Genomic DNA, 17,527 nt, shown 5'->3' on the forward strand with positions numbered 1-17,527 from the left:
ACGACAGTCTACACATTTTACTCTGAGGGGCTTAAAACAAGACCAAAAATGTGGCAAACATTCACAGGACCTTTAAGTGTTTTTTGCAACACTACAAACACATTATGGCTTGTACAAATGCACCTAACAGCCACGCTTACAGTCTTGAAGAGTCGGACAATAACTTCTTTAAAATGCACTGCTGAAAGGTTAATACAAAATGGGTCTATGGTTTCCCATTTTCATTATGACTCTAGCATGCTTTAGGCTATTCATATAAAATACCAAACACTGGCAGATCTATAGAGTGTGTGTTTAAACCTATTATCTTCCTTCCCATTTAATGTACTGTATATATACAGTATGTACAGTGGTCCCTCGTTTACCGCGGTAGTTACGTTCTAAAAATAACCCACAATAGGTGAAATCCGCGAAGTAGCTAACTTTTTTTTTTTTTTACAGTTATTATAGATGTTTTATAGCAGTAAAACCCCTCACTACACACTTTATACACTTTTCTCCAACAGGCTCAAACATTTCCACACTTTTCTCTATGGAAGTTCAAAACTTCGTAGAAAAATAAGACCAGTATTATAGAATAAAACCAAAGGCACCCATGGTTGCCTTTGGTGCAAAACGTTTCATCGACATTTTTGTGTTTGTTGGAGAAAACTTACAAACATACAGTGCAGCACTTCAGAGTCACACTGCTAGCGATCGAAGATTTATGTAAAATTGACAAGCTGAACGCATTCTGTACTTAACAGGAGATTGATTGACAATGGTCCACAGCTGATCAGGACGCAGAACACAATGCTCTGTCTAGGGGAGGGGGGAAGCATGCAAAGCTGCACAAAAAAAATCGGCGAAAGGTGAACTGCGGACCACTGCATACAGTATATTAAAGTTATATTTAAAAATTATCTTTAAAATGGAAAATGATGAAATTTTTATTTATAATTAATTATCCCATAACATATTTCCTAAACAAAATAACAACTTACATTATCCCCAACAGCATCCTGTGGGGATTACCTTGGGACTATGGGATTGTTCCTAGCATAACCATAGCAAAAGCTTGGTTCGCATTGCCGGTAGTAAGTGAGCCCATTTCCCGGTGAGAGTTGGACTCCACCAGGCCCACCCTCCTTCAAGACTATGTTCATAACTTTTATGGACAAAATTTCTAGGTGCAGATGTGTACTTTGGTGGCCTCTGCATCACGTTTCTGCTATTCCCAGATGTGGTTCTTCTGGCTTTATCAGGCAGTGACCTCCAGCTTGTACTTGGGAGGTCTGCAGCCAAGTATGGAGTAGCTGGAGAGAAAGATTTCCCAATCTTCATTTAAAAAACTTGGGACTGCAGGTACAGCAGGAGTTACAGTAAGGAGTTACTTCTGGTCTTCAAAACCAGGTTTGAAAAATAGGCAGCTCTCGCAATTCTAACAAGAAGATGAACAGCAAATACTGTCATTTAATCATTGATGAATGAAAAAGGAGCTACTGTTTTTACAAGACCGACTTCATCTAAAATAGAAAGACAATGATTATTAAAAAGATCTGTTGAGAGATCCACGCCATTATAAGAGGGTAAAGATAAATGAAAAGCTTAAAAATTTTTTTTAACACTTTATTTGTAGTTTTACAATTATCATACATAGCATTCTTATTATTCTACAGATAACCACAAAACAACAATCCCCACAGATCATAAAGACAGATAATGCCAAGACAGGAAAAGGGAAACAAACAAACAAACAAAAAAAAACCTCACACACACACACAGACAAAAAACAAAACAAAAAAAGGGCGGTGCACCTCTCAATTGTTTTTACAGGACTGTTCTAGGGCAGACAAAAACATTCAAGGTTCCAGTTCCAGACCAGGTAGATTGTTGACGTATGTTAACAGAGGGTCGCCATGTTGTGTGGAATTTGCCGATGGATCCGTTGAGAGTACATCTGATTTTTCCAGTTTCACATTTTGCATAACATCCCTTATCCAGTGGTTGTGTGATGGACTGTGGTTGTGTGATGAGTAGACTTCCATTTAAATAAAATCAGGCGTCTCGCTAATAATGACAAAAAGGCAATGACCCTCTGTAAATGGGCAGGGGGAACAGAAGTCGCGATACCAGAGAAACAACCAAAAATTGCCACAAAGGGGGAAGGCGAGATGTTACAGGCATAGGCTTTAGAGATGACTTTAAAAAATGATGACCAGAAAGGAGCAATTTTCGGACAGGACCAAAACATATGAAGGGAAGTAGCTGGAGTCTGTTTGCATCTATCACACGATGGGTCTATGTTCGGAAATATTTTTGCTAGTTTAGCTGTCTAACACTTTAAATTGTATTAGGGAGTGTCTTGAACATATAGAAGACAAATGGACCCTGGTAAGAGCCATATCCCACTCTTCATCAGACAACTGGGTACCCAAATCATTCTCCCACTGTTCTCGAATGCATGAAATAGACAGGTTACAACTGTCCATGATATGTGAGTAAATAAATGATATTGTGCCTTTTTTCATCTCATTGACCCTTAGTATAGAATCCAAACAGGAAGGAGGGGGGAGAGTAGGAAAATTAGCAACCTTTTTACGTATAAAATCTCTGATTTGCAAGTATCGCAAAAAATGGTTATTAGTCAGATCACATTTCCTAGATAGTTGTTCAAAGCTAGCAAACGTATCATTAATATACAAATCCTCAATACTCTGAATGCCCCTGTCGTGCCAAATTTTGAAGCCATTGTCCATTAGGGATGCTTGAAAAAGATGGTTATGTATTATTGGAGAGTGAATAGAAATACTCTGAATACCCAGATGTTTTTTTAAACTGATTTACAATGCTTATCGATTGAGTAACAATTATGTTATCTTTAACATTATTAACTAGAGGCGGTAGGGGTGCACAGAGTAAAGCTGGGAGTGAATGCGGCCTGCTTGTGACTCTTTCAATCTGTAGCCACGCAGGGATCTGATCATTCTAGTCCTTTAGCCATAGAGAGATGGTATTGAGATTCGCCGCCCAATAGTATGTGCACAGATTTGGCAGTAACAGCCCACCTATATTTTTTGGTCTTTCCATAAATTATTTTCTTATACGAGGCGTTTTATTATTCCATATAAATGAAGAAACCATTCGATTAAATGACATGAAAAAAGACTGTGGTATGTAAACAGGTAACGCCTAGAGCAGGGCGATATGACCAAAAATATTTATCACGATATAGATTCGAAAATTTGCAATAACGATATAACTGACAATAATTGACACTAGACAAAATACTTTACAACTCCACAATTTTATTAGTGCACAAAAAACCATCAATGTATTTTCACTTAAACAAGCAGCTGTTTTTTGCATTAAAGTTATATAAAAATCTAACAGTACAAATGCAAATTCCTTGCTGACAGTTTAACCAAAAGGCATTTCCAGTGGAAATTGGCCGACATATCCTCAGCATAATCAAGTGTAATATCCACAAAACTTAAAAAGAGCTTATACACACGCAATACGGTAATATTATGTTGAAGCACCGTACGTATCACTCCGCGAGGCTCCTGCCTACGATAGCCGTAATGTTCCGACAAGTGGTGCGGGTTCGTAGCTTAGCAAAGTTGTACTAAAACATTTGACAGATTCGTTTCGAGGTCAGTAAACACAACCAGAATTCAAACATAAGGCACACGGGACTATAAGGGGCACTGTCGATTTTCAGAAAAATCAAATGATTGAATTTAAGTGTGCCGTATTTTCCAAAAAACACGGTAATAATGACAGTCCTCTTGCATGCTCTACCAAAAGTAGTGCTTTGTTGTGTATCTGATGGACGAAAGCTAAACCAGTTCCACATCACTGAAGTTGCAGCATTTTTACAAACCAATTCTGGTTCATCCGTTTTATTCAACGATCTGCTTTCGCCCTTGTCATTCTCCGTCGCCGCCGTGCCTTTTTCGCCATGTGCGTATGAAAACAAAGGCACTGCGCATCCACATTATACCCATATTCTATCGCGATATTTAATTTTCTTGTCATTGCCCAACATCATACCGGTATTACCGTGGACGGTATGATATGGCTCAACCCTAGGAACACCTGAAATAAATACATAAATTTTGGCACAATATTCATCTTTACAGAATTAGCGCTCCCAATGAGAGATAATGGTAAAATAGATCATCTTTTAACATCTTGTTTGCACTGTTCCAATAGAGGAGTGAGGTTACTTTTAAACAAACTGTCATAGGATTTGGTGACTTCTACACCCAGATATGTAAAGGACTCGGTAGACAACTTAAATAGCAGATTGGGGTATTCTCCTGCATTATTACTAATGGGGAAGTATTCACTTTTAGCTAAATTTAGTTTGTATCCAGATATGCTTCCAAATTCCTGTAAGACTGAGGATTTCAGGGGTAGATGTGATTGGATTTGTTACATATAACAACAAATCGTCCACATACAGTGAGACAGTGTGAGTTATGCCACCACACGAGATACCTTGTGTTCTGCCCTCCCTGTACGTTGATGCCCAGTTTGGCAGATAGATAAACAGTTCTTCAAAAGGAAAGGCAAAGGCTTCCAGTTCTCATTGCAGGGTTTATTTGTCTCCCTGATGAAGGCACTGTAAAACTACAAACATAAGAAAAAACATATTGAAACATACATTTGGAGCATAATATATTTCTCACATTACAAGGTACAGACTGAAGACTTAACAACTTAAATTGCAGCTGGTATAACCAAGAAAAATAAATGAAAACATGTTAACTCCAAATCCCACTAGCTTGATGCTAACACATAATGGAATTTCCTATTGACATGCTAACACAATTAGCTTCGGCAGTGCAGCTAACATGCCGGCTTCAAATATGAGAGTCAACAAACCATTTTACATCACATGCTTAACATGAACACAGAATATAATCGTACTTACAACCATATATTTCTCATGCTCCAGTACAGCCAACTTCCGAGCTAATATTTCGTGTGCTGGTATCAACTTAGCCAGACTTCATTAACTTTTCCTATATTTACTAGTGATGTGTCGGTCGTGAACGAAATGGCTCTTAGAGCCCGATCTTTGAGGTGAACGACTCGAGCCGGCTCCTTATTGCGAGCCGTGGGGGTTTTTTTCTTTCTCGCTCTATCGCACTATTTTCCCGCTTCACTCCGCATGCGAGCCTTGTGCTTTGCGCTGGGCAGAGGGGGGAGAGGCGGTAGTTACACTCGCAGTAGCACAGGAACAGAGCAGGAGGGGAAAAGAGAGAAAGAGAGCCAGGGAGTAGAAAGGTATAGTAATCATCAACAACTATTTTCAGTTGCAGATGATAAAGGATTCAGAAAGTTTATTCATGCGGGTCCATATGACAGAGAATGTGCATGTTGTTTTTGTTTTCTTATGTTGTGGTTTGCAGTGTTTTGTGTTGTTTCATTTTAAATTTATTTAAAAGGAAAAAGCTGAAAATTTAAATAGTTAAAAGTTGAACTGTGACTAGTTGGTTTTTGTATTATATGATTTATTTATTACATTTTATGTGGAGTGAATAAATAAAAGTATATTTACAGTGGCCCCTAGAGACAAAGCACGTACAAACTTCAAAACACGTACAAACTCTGAAGCACGTAGAAACCCTGAAGCATGTAAAAACTCCAAAACGCGTAAAAACTCCAAAACACGTACAAAACACAACAGAAGTGCTCCAGAATGCTAGGCGCAGTGTTTAGCTTTTGTTACCTAGTGGCTACACAGCCAGCAAGTACCAACGACCTGATTTGCTGTGTGGTAGTAACAGGTAAATGAACTTTTTTTTTTTTAATTATTTGAATATATATGAGTGCTTGTGTATAAATACACAAACAATACACATATGCTTTCAATTGTGTAATTTAACTGATCTAGGTAGCTCTGTTTTGGAAGTTCAGTTAACTCTAGGAATGTGTTTTGGAGTTTGTACGTGCTTTTTGGAGTTTGTACGTGCTTTGTCTCTAGGGGCCACCGCATATATTTATATATAAACATATATAAATAAAACCACTTTTTTTTTTACATTAGTAATTCCTTTTGTGCATAATTTTATATTATTGTTAATAATAATGTAATTAAAGCAACAAAACAACCTGAAGAGCCGGTTCGGAGCCGAAAGAGCCAGCTCTTTTTAGTGAGCCGAGCCGAAAGAGCCGGTTCCCTAAAAAGAGCCGGAAATCCCATCACTAATATTTACTAGAGAAATTTGAGTACACAAACCCGCTTCCTCCCCCTAGTGGGGTGGTGGAGCTACTGCACCCCAGCAGTGGCAGCACACCTTGTATGCTATTATTGCTTCTAGGAGCTATTGCAAGTGCCTGTATAGCTAAAACAAAAAGTAATGGACTCACTGGATCCCCCTGCTTGGTCCCTCTGTGAAGAGGAAAAGGTTCCGATGAGATACCATGCCCTGGGCACGTGTGCCACAGTTGGCACACGAAGGGTTAACTGATGGCATTACCATAGCTGGACTGGCCATCGATTGTGATTTTTCGTTTTTATGAGCCGATGATTATTTAGAAAGATGATGGATTGGCCAGATGCTGGCAGATGTGTAAAAGGAACTCAGTTGTTTGGTGGTGGCTATGGCGGAGCTGCCACAAGAGGCCAGGTGGATGAGGGAAAGGTGAGACTGGAGGAGGAGAGACCCGAGGCGGCTGCTGAGTGTCAGGTGAATTGAACATCAGGTAAGAAATTATGACCTGCAGTCTATCTGGGTCAGATATAAACCAAGTTTAGGTGTAGTTTATTTTCGTTGTGCTGACTTTTTACAGTCAGTTACAATACCTCGTACTGCGTACTAGCTAGCATGAAGTTTCTATACAGCTGGGTGCGTGCTATGATGTTACTGATAGTGAACTTTATTTTATTCATAAAGTTAGTTAGTAGAGTTGCCAACCGTGCCGTAAAAAATGGAATCGTCCCGTATAAAGAGAAAATATCACGCGTTTCGTATTGAGCTGAAAAGGAACACAGTTTGTCCCGTACTTCAGCTAGGATGAAAAAAGACACAAAGCTAGAGTTATTCTGCATCTTTACGCTGTCAGCTGCCTCTTCTTCTCTGCAGCAACCGTTAATATAGAGTGTTATTAAATTTATTGCTAATGCAATTATATGGTACATTGACTTCTGAGGAAATTTTAGATGGCACTCGTCATCAAAAAGGTTGCCTACCCCTGGTATAGACTGAAGCAGTGGGATTAGTGTAAATGAGCTTGATACAATGAATAAAGTTAGGACCAAAACCAAACCTCCAAAGTGTGTGAAAAAGATAATCCCACTCAATATCGATCAAACGCCTTTTCGGCGTCAATCGATATTTCTGCTTCTGGGGATGGAGTATCAGCCTCAGTATAGATGATATTTAACAATCGTCTCAGGTTAAAATAGGATTGTCTACCCTGGACAAACCCAATCTGGTCCCCTGAAGAATTTTCTCAAGTCGGAGTGCAATGGCTTTTGAGACCACTTTGCCATCACAGTTTGTTAAGCTGATTGGTATATAGGATGTGCAATCTCGGGGGTCCTTATTCTTCTTTAATAAGAGTGTAATAGATGTCTGCCGAAGCGTAGGCGGAAGAATGTTATTCTCTATTGCTTCCGTGTAAACCAAGAGAAGAAGAGGGGCAAGTTTGTCCATAAATTTCTTATAAAATTTAGTTGGAAACCCGTCCAGACCAGGGGCTTTTCCACTCTGAAGGGACATTATTGGATTTTTAATTTCTTCCAGTGTCGGACTTTGTTCCAGTTGTTCTTTCGAGTCAGAGTCAATATAGGAATAGGAATATTCAGATTAGAAAAAAAAGTGTCAAACTTATTTTGAGCTGGTGCTGAATCTGAGGAATATAATTTAGCATAAAACTCTCTAAAATAGTTGTTAATAGCTTGATGATCCTCAGTTGATGAGCTATCTGAAAAGATAAGTTGTGAAATAACACGGGATTATTATTAATGTAGGTCAGCGCCTCTGCAGGGTCGGTAAACCTCATGCATTTCCCGTTGTGTGTGAACTGCAGAGTGGGTACGGCTCGGTAATTCGTTGGCCGTACCCACTCAGGATTGAATGTAAAGAAGCAATAGATGCCCGGTTCTCCTCCCGAAATGAGTCGATAGAGGCTTGTACCGCCATAACTGCATTTGCTAGCGCGTCCATGCTGTTAGCGTTAGCATCTGTTTCTGTACAGGCCGAGGAGTTTGAATCGCCCCGCGCTGTGTCTTTCGCACCCTGTCGTTTGGGCGGTTTAGGAGGCATTCATCCACTCATAGGATAATAAAGTCACCTACTAAATGTTCAAACGAAGTTCAGCTGGTTGCGAGGTGCAGAATGAATTAATTTAATATATTAAAGCGGGAGCTGTGGAAGACATGTCTACTCACTACTCATGCTCAAGCGCGCCCCCAAAAGCTTAAAAAAAAATTTAACAGCAAAAGAAGAATTTAAGATGCAAGACCTAATCACACCATTTAAAAAAAAATACAATGATCGTCAGAAAACAGAATGTCCACAGAAGAAACAGAATCAATATTTAACACATACAAGGTCCAGTGTGAGTGCTGATGCATGCTAGGTAAAGTGAAAAGACTCCGTGATACTTATAAAATGTTACAGTCATTGTCAATGTGTATTTTAAAATCACCAATTATAACCATTCCTGACAGCTGCATGATGGAGGGTAGAAAGTCACTGAGCTTCTTTAAAGACAAACTGTTATGCCTAAACTTTTGTTCCCTGAAGGGGAGGAACGAGATACAATACATATATATATATATATATATATATATATATATATATATATATAGTATGGGATATTTGGTTGAAGACACATCTATTTACTGCTCTAAGGCAAAAGACCTGTGATAATATGTCTGCCTGCACTCATTTTGAATAGAATAGAATAGAATTCAACTTTATTGTCATTGCACATGCACAGGTACAGGGCAACGAAATGCAGTTTGCATCCATCCAGAAGTGCTTTAGCCATGATATAGATATATTACAATATATATTAGCAATAATATAGATACGTAAGTATATTACAGAAATGGATCTAAAATGGTATGTTATAATGTACACAGTATGAAGTATGTTATGAATATTCTATAACTATAAGTATGTACAGGCTGTAGTGAGTACAAGCTATGTACAGGTTTTGAACAGGATATAAATATGAAGTAAAAAAAACTATACAGAAATCTGAGATATACAGTTATACAGAAATGTGAACTATGCAAGTTATAAACAGTTGTAGGATTAAAAATTATCGTATGTACAGAATGATTATTTACACAGAACTATACAGTAGTGCAGTTAAGATAAGTGGGATATGTGGATAATTTCTACAGAGGCTATATAAAGTGCTAGTGGTTGTGAGTGGTGGTTCAGTCCATGTTATTATTGTGTGTTTGAGGGTACAGTTGTCCATTGTGTGTGTGTGTGTAGGTGGTTGTGGGTGTGTGTATGTTCAGTCCATGAGTTTAACGTGGGTCAGATGTCAGGAGGCAGAGTTCAGGAGTCTGACAGCTGTGGGGAAGAAGCTGTTCCGGTACCTGGTGGTCTTAGTCTGGAGGCTCCTGTAGCGCCTCCCAGAGGGAAGGAGGGTGAAGAGTCCATGTGATGGGTGACTGGGGTCTTTGATGATTTTCCCAGCCCTTTTCAGACACCGCTTCCTGTAGATGTCCTTTATGGCAGGAAGTGGTGCTCCGGCGATGTGCTGGGCAGTTTTCACGACCCTCTGCAATGCCTTCCGGTCCGAGGCAGAGCAGTTCCCGTACCAGACTGTTATACAGTTGGTCAGGATGCTCTCGATGGTGCAGCGATAGAAGTTCACCAGGATGTCTGAGGACAGGTGGTTCTTCCTCAGAGTCCTCAAGAAGAAGAGGCGCTGGTGAGCCTTCTTGACCAGTTTGGAGCAGTTGGTCGTCCAAATGAGATCCTCAGAGATGTGGACTCCCAGGAACTTGAAGCTGCTCACACACTCCACAGCCGTCCCCTTAATGTGGATGGGTGGATGTGGGTCAGCATTCCTCCTGTAGTCCACGATGAGCTCCTTAGTCTTCTCGGTGTTAAGCATCAGGTTGTTTCTGTTGCACCACTCAGCCAGACAATCTACCTCCTCCCTGTAGGCAGCCTCATTGTTGTCACTGATGAGGCCAATCACCGTGGTGTCATCTGCAAACTTAATGATGGTGTTGGAACCATCAGCAGGTCTGCAGTCGTGGGTGAAGAGGGAGTAGAGGAAAGGGCTCATCACACAGCCTTGTGGTACACCGGTGTTCATTGTGATTGTAGATGAGCAGCGGTTATCCAGCCGGACATGTTGGGGGCGGTTGGTCAGGAAGTCCAGTAACCATTTGCAGATGAGGGAACTGATGCCCAGGTCTGTCAGTTTCCTGATGAGTTGTGAGGGGTGGATTGCATTGAATGCAGAACTGAAGTCTATAAACAGCATTCTGGCGTATGTGTTGTTATTGTCTAGGTGTGAGAGGACAGAGTGCAGTGCGATGGAGACTGCATCTTCTGTGCTCCTGTTCTGGCGGTATGCGAATTGGTGGGGGTCCAGGGTGGGGGGGAGACAGGATTTGAAGTGTGCTAGGACCAGCTGCTCTAAGCACTTAGTGATGATGGGGGTGAGTGCTACTGGGCGGTAGTCATTGAGGCTAGATGGGTTGGAGTTTTTGGGTATCGGGACGATGGAGGTGGATTTGAAGCAGGCCGGTACCACAGCGTGGGCCAAGGACAGATTGAATATGTCTGTGAATACTCCTGCAAGCTCCCCAGAACACGCTCTGAGAACACGCCCGGGGATGCCATCAGGACCTGCAGCCTTGTGGACATTGTTCCTGCTCCAGCACCGCTCCTACATCGGTGGGGGACAGAGTCAGAGGTTGGTGGTCTGGCGTCATGTCTGTTTTGGTTGTGGTTGTGGGGTTCCCTCGCTCAAAACGAGCATAAAAGTTGTTGAGCTCGTTGAGGAAGGAGACATCAGAGGATGCGGGGGAGGGTTTGGTGGTCCTGTAGTCTGTAATGGTCTGGAGTCCTTGTCACATGCATCGGGGGTTGGAGTTGGAGAAGTGTTCTTCTACTTTCTTTTTGTAATGGCGTTTGGCTTTTTTGATGCCCTTCTTTAGATTAGCCCTGACTTTACTGTAGGCGTGTGCATCTCCTGACCTAAAGGCAGTGTTGCAGGCCTTCAGGAGGAGACGAACATCCCGGTTCATCCAAGGCTTCTGGTTGGGGTACATGGTGATCCGTTTCTGGGTGGTCACACTGTCTGTGGTTTCGGAGATGTAATCTAGTACAGATGAGGCGTAATGATCCAGGTCTGTGTGGGTGAACATATTCCAATCTGTGTTTTTAAATCTGTCCTGGAGCACTGCGTCTGTCCCCTCTGGCCACACTTTAATTGTCCTCACAGCAGGTTTCACACATTGGATGAGTGGTGAATACCTAGGTGTGAGGAACAGGGAGAGATGGTTCGATTGTCCAATGTGGGGGAGGGGTGTGGCTTTGTAGGCTCCAGCCAGGTTGGAATACACATGGTCTAAAGGGTTGTCTCCTCTGGTGTGGCAGGAGACATGTTGGTGGAATCTGGGGAGGACTGTCTTTAAGTTGGTGTGGTTGAAGTCGCCAGCAACAATAAAAGCAGCCTCGGGGTGTTTATTCTGGTGTTTGTTAATGGTGCAGAAAGTTCTTTCATGGCCAACCTAGCATTAGCGTCAGGGGGGCTATATACTGCAGTGAGTATGATCGAAGTGAGTTCTCTGGGGAGATAATAAGGTCTGCATTTGACCATTAAAAACTCTGCATTAGGTGAGCAGTGACTCTCAGTAGTAGTGGAGTTCATGCACCAAGCATTGTTAATATAAATGCACAAACCTCCACCTCTGGTCTTGCCGGAGTCATCTGCTAGCCTGTCGGCTCGGTGTGTGTGGCGTCCTGCTAACTCGATAGCATTGTCCAGGCAGCTGTTGTTCAACCATGTTTCGGTGAAAAAGATGACATTTGAGTCCATAATCCGTCTGTTGTTAGTGATGGAGAGTCGTATCTCATCCGTTTTGTTTGCCAGAGAACGGACATTGGCGAGGAAAATACTGGGTAAAGGCAACCAGTGTGGTGTTAGCTTTAGCTTTGCCCGTAGCCCTCCGCGCCTACCTCGTCTTTGTTTACGTTCTCGGCGCCGTCTGCGTGCACTTCCGCCCGGCCGGGGAGAGTGGGCAGCCTCCGGTGTTCTGGAGATCTCTGGGATGAGTTGGAGATCGGCGATAAAGCTGTTGGAGTTATGAGTCCAGATGTCCAGAATCTCTTGTCTGCTGTAGGTCAGCAACGCACAGCAATTCTGGATGAATAATCCGGTTAAAAGTAGATAAAAAAAAACGCTAAATAGCAGATTCTGGAGAGACACTGAGCCTCGCGTTGTTCACGCGCCGCTATTTTGGTCACCTGCCTGCACACATACACCCCTGTCATCACAGTCATCTTTCAGTTCTTCCGCTCTTCACCTTGCTAAGAACACCTGCTAAGTCAGGCTAGCTTGGTGCTAACCACCACTACCCAGTTGGTGTATAAGCTGTCCGTGTAAGGCTGATTGCAAGATTGCAAGACCAGGACATGAAAAGGGAACTAATAACTAACCAGACAACCTGAACTAGAAAAACAGATAAGTCAACTAGGAAAAAAGTCACACAGAGAAAACAATAACGAATAAACAAGAGTCAAAGAAAAAAAAAAACACAACGACCCAGGTACCCTAACATATTTGGACGTAATACGACCCTAAGGCTGTCAGAAGAGAACTGTGTGCAAGAAGGATGCACAAAAAAATGCATGAAGGCTACCCACTCACTTTGCAGACGCTAAAGTGAGAAGCAGTACACAAGTCAAGTCGAGTGGCTTTATTGTCATTTCAACCATGTGCAGTAGTACAGTACACAGTGAAGCCAGACAACGTTCCCCCAAGACCATGGTGCTACATATGACATATAACAGACAATCAACACAGAACTACATAAATTGCAAGTGTGCAAAAATTGCCAAAAACCAAACAAAAAAACAGTGCAACACCAGACAGAACAGAATAATACAGACACAAGAAAGTGCAGACACAACAGTGCAATAGAAAAGTGCAACAATGACAGTGGGTTGTGCAAAAGACTGAGCATTGTACAAAAGGTAGCTTGATGTATGAAGGTGTGCGTGTGTGTGTTTGTGTGTATGAGATTGTGCAGTTAAGTGCTCGAGGTAGTGACATGTATTAAGGTCCAGTTACTGAGTGTTCAGGAGTCTGATGGCTTGGAGGAAGAAACTGTTTCACAGTCTGGCAGTGAGGGCCCGAATGCTCTGGTACCTCTTGCCAGAAGGCAGCAGTGTGAAGAGTGTGTGTGAGGGGTTTGTGGGGTCCTCTGCAGCTTTGCGGATGCAGTGGGTGTGATACGTGTTTGTGATGGAGGGAAGAAAGGCTCCAGTGATCTTCTCAGCTGTTCTCACTAGCCAATGTAGGATATTGCAATCCAATACGGTGCAGCTACCATACCAGATAGTGATGCAGCTGCTCAGGATGCTCTCAATAGTCCCTCTGTAAAAGGTGAGAATGGGTGTTGGGAGATGGGCTTTTCTCAGCTTCCACAGGAAGTAAAGATGCTGTTGTGCCTTCTTAGCTATGAAGCTGGTGTTGAGGGACCAGGAGAGGTTTTCCACCAGGTGACCACCAAGGAATTTGGTGCTCTTGACGACCTCCACAGAGGATCCATCAACGTTAAGTGCACAGTGATCTCTCTGTGCTCCCATGAAGTTGACATTCAACTCTTTTGTTTTGTCCACATTCAGAGACAGGTTGTTGACTCTACACCAGTACAGCGTACTTAAAGTACACCTTAAGTCACCTCATCATATCCAATATCAAAAGCAGATATAGTTGCCAAATAAACCTTAACTGTAGAAAAAGAAAGAACTTAACTTTATCCAGGAATGTTAAAACACCCACAATAGATTAGAGTCACAAAGGGAGTGTGTGCCCGCATGTCTCCATTAATAAGACATGCTGGTCCTTCCAAACTAAAAATTGACGAGAGCTCACATGCAAGATGTGGTTATCATCGGCTTCTCCAGGGATGTTGGGGTGGACACAGGGAGCTATTTGTTTAAGTCTTGCAGTTTTTCCCTTTTTTTTTTACCTACTCCTTCTCTTTACTATCCCTGTCAGCTTCAGCAGTGTATAACCACAGAGATAATAATAAGAATAATAAAAGAAAACAAGTAAATAAATAAAAGTTTTAACTTTCACCAAGTTTCAAAGTAAATATATTTTTGAAGGCAGTATTGACGTGACATTCTCACCAGATGTCAGTAGCAACCCATCCAACCTACAGATGCAAAGAAATCAAACCATAGATGTCCATGAAAAAAGTTATGTGTAATAGAGAAATTATACAAGGAAGAAGGTGTAAAAGGCATGGAAAGCAGTGACACCAGCTGAAATCTATCAGTAATTTCCAAGCAATCCTGTCACTTAATTCAAATTAAAATGAGCTGGTTCAGTTCCAGCTGGTGGCCTATTAAGGTCTGTCATTACCAAGGTGTCACACAACAAAGATCTCATGACTGGTAAAACCAGTGAGTTCTCTCAACACCTTTGTAACCTTATTGTTGCAAAACAAGCTGGTGGCACTGGTTGCAGAACTGATCACTCATTTACCATAAACTGGCCACAAGTAGGTGCTCCCTGAAAGACAGAGGAGTGAAAAGAATTATCAGAAGAGTTGTCCAAGAGCTAAGGATGATAAAAATCCGCAGGTTTATTTATTCAAAGAAAACAATAAGTAATGTATGCAACCGCCATGGCCTGTATTTTTTTCTGTGATAATGGTAATAGTGATATAGTAGTGTGGTAATAAGCCCACAGAGAATAATCATTTGACTCAGAATTCTCCCAGTGTGCTACTAAAATGTTGACTTATGAATGAAACGATCATGTGGCTAAAGGTAAAGCTTTTAATTAACAGACATCAGTTCCCACAAGTCCACAGTCACGTTCCCAACTATATGGCTACCAAAAGCATAGCTTTGTTCTGTCTTTGTTAGATAGATGCTCTAAAACGTTATACTGCTATTTTTTATGTTTTTGACAGGGTCTTTTACAATGAATGCACAATAATTTCATGATGTTACTGAAACAACATGTGGCATTTAGTTATATTTTTTGGTTAAAATGTCACCACCTGTGTTTTTGTATGTTTGTGTATGACTAGCCTGTTATATCTATTCAGGAATCAGATGGCCAAGGATGCCCTTTCTGTCGCTGTGAGATCAAAGGCACAGAGCCCATTATTGTGGATCCCTTTGACCCACGAAATGAGGGCTCCAAGTGCTTCTTCCTGGACCAACAAAGCTCCCCCTTGCTGGACCTGGATGATGAGGAAGACCGAGAAGACTGTCTTGTCATGAATGGACTGGCCAACATCAGGAAGGTAATCTACACAGGATCAAAAGTATTAATACAGAGTTAAATACACTGCTCAAAAAATTATATACAGTTATATATTATATGTCTAAGGAACTTGGAAAGAAAAATGTCTGGACTTCTTTAAGTTTCTTGAAGATGTTTAATCCAAGAAGCGTCTTCAGTTCTTAGATGGTGGAGAGTCTCAGAATTAAGGCCTATGGGAGTGACCCCCAAGAGTAACATGGACATAGAGCCCCTATCGATCCATATGCTATTTGGTCCATTTGGCCGTGACCCTTGGTGTGCTGTTTGAGGTGCTGCAGGAGTATGGGGTGTCCCTATACAACTGTAGCAAGAGCTTGGTCCACATAGTCGGACTCATTCCCGAATGGGTGTTGGGCTCCGCCAGGGCTGCCCTTTGTCACCGATTCTGTTCATAATTTTTATGGACAGAATTTTTATGGACAGAATTTTTAGGCGCAGCCAAGTGGCAGAAGGCTTTCACTTAGGTGGTGTCAGAATCTCATCTCTGCTTTTTGCGGATGATGTGGTTCTGTTGGCTTCATCGGGTGCTGGCCTCCAGCTCGCAATGGAATGCTTCGCAGCCGAATCTGAAGCGGCGGGAATGAGGATCAGCACCTCCAAATCTAAAGCCATGGTTCTCAGCCGGAAAAGGGTAGAGTTTTCAAGGTATGGACATTGAGGCTGTGGATAGCTACAGGTATTTTGGTGTTTATTTGAACAATAAACTGGACTGGACTCATAATACAGAAAAGGGTATTAGGTATTAGGATTCTCTCTAATTTACACAGGGTCAAAAGTATAGAATAGGATAGAAGACTAGAATAATCCTTTAATTGTCCTACAAGGGGAAATTTGGTTGTATCAGCAGCAAAAACACACATATACAAACAGAACAGGACACAGAACAGAAACACAATTTTTACATATTGACATCATGGACAATAGTTACCAAAGAAGAGTACTGTACAGTTATTAAAATTAGAGTATAGATAAGTGGCAAACCCAGGTTGTAGTGTGCAAACAGAGCAGGATACTGAAAGATGTTTAAATAGTTGAGAATATTTAGAATAATTAGAAAAGTGCAGATTGCGTATTGTACCTGTGCATTAAAAAGTAGACATGTAACTTGTGTATATATAAACTGAGAAAAGTAATGTGCAAGTTATAACAATAGAAGTTGTTACAGCACTGATGTAAACATTTATGTTTGTTGGGAGCAGTTTTGATTGTACAGTCTGACAGCTGCAGGGAGGAAGGACCTGCAGAAACGCTCCTTCATGCATCTAGGATGCAGCAGTCTGTCACTGATGGAGCTCTGCAGTTCAGCAACATTTACATGCCTGGGGTGGGAGACTCTGTCCATCAGAGAAGTTATTTTGGCCAGAGTCCTTCTGTCTCCCACCACCTGCACTGGATCCAGGGTGCATCCCAGAGCTGTCCTTTCTGATGAGTTTATCCAACCTCTTCCTCTTAGCTGTTGATAAACTGCTGCTCCAACATACAACACTGTAAAAAATGATGGATTCCACCACAGAGTCATAGAATGTCTTTAGAAGCACTCCCTGGACTCCAAATGACCTCAGCCGCTTCAGTAGGTAGAGTCTGCTCTGACCCTCCCTGTAAAGAGCATTAGTGTTGTGGCTCCAGTCCAGTTTATTATTCAGGTGAACACCCTGGTACCTATCAGAGTCCACTATCTCAATGTCCTCTCCCTGGATGTTCACCTGTGTCAGTGTGGTGGGTCTGTGTCTCCGGAAGTCCACCACTAACTCCTTGGTTTTCGTTGATCAGCAGGTGGTTCTGCTGACACCAGTCCACAAGTCCAGAGTCCACTGTCTGTACTCTGAGGCTACGTCCACACTAATGCGTTTACGTTTGAAAACACATCGTTTTCTCTCTGTTTTGGCCTCGCGTCTACACTGAGACGGTGTTTTCCCCGAAGGAAAACGCATCATATTGAAAACGCTCTCAAAAACAAAGACATTTAAAGGGATGCATTTCCCAGTGCATTTCGTTTTCTCCAAGCATGACATCCCGGTGCATTTCAGACCAG

General features: G+C 41.8%; 1 protein-coding gene across 3 annotated transcripts in view; it reads left to right on the top strand.

Moving 5' to 3' along the window:
* The window catches only part of cblb (Cbl proto-oncogene B, E3 ubiquitin protein ligase), a 101,447-nt gene that overhangs the window by 45,468 nt on the left and 38,452 nt on the right, over positions 1-17,527 (top strand). For all 3 annotated transcript variants that reach the window (XM_006800536.3, XM_035911955.2, XM_087847127.1), the window contains one exon: positions 15,275-15,475. In XM_006800536.3, coding sequence (XP_006800599.1) covers positions 15,275-15,475 — 201 coding nt within the window. The remainder of the gene's footprint in view (positions 1-15,274; positions 15,476-17,527) is intronic.

This window comes from Neolamprologus brichardi, chromosome 10, assembly GCF_056152115.1.
Source record: "Neolamprologus brichardi isolate AB-2024 chromosome 10, ASM5615211v1, whole genome shotgun sequence".
Lineage (NCBI taxonomy): Eukaryota > Metazoa > Chordata > Actinopteri > Cichliformes > Cichlidae > Neolamprologus > Neolamprologus brichardi.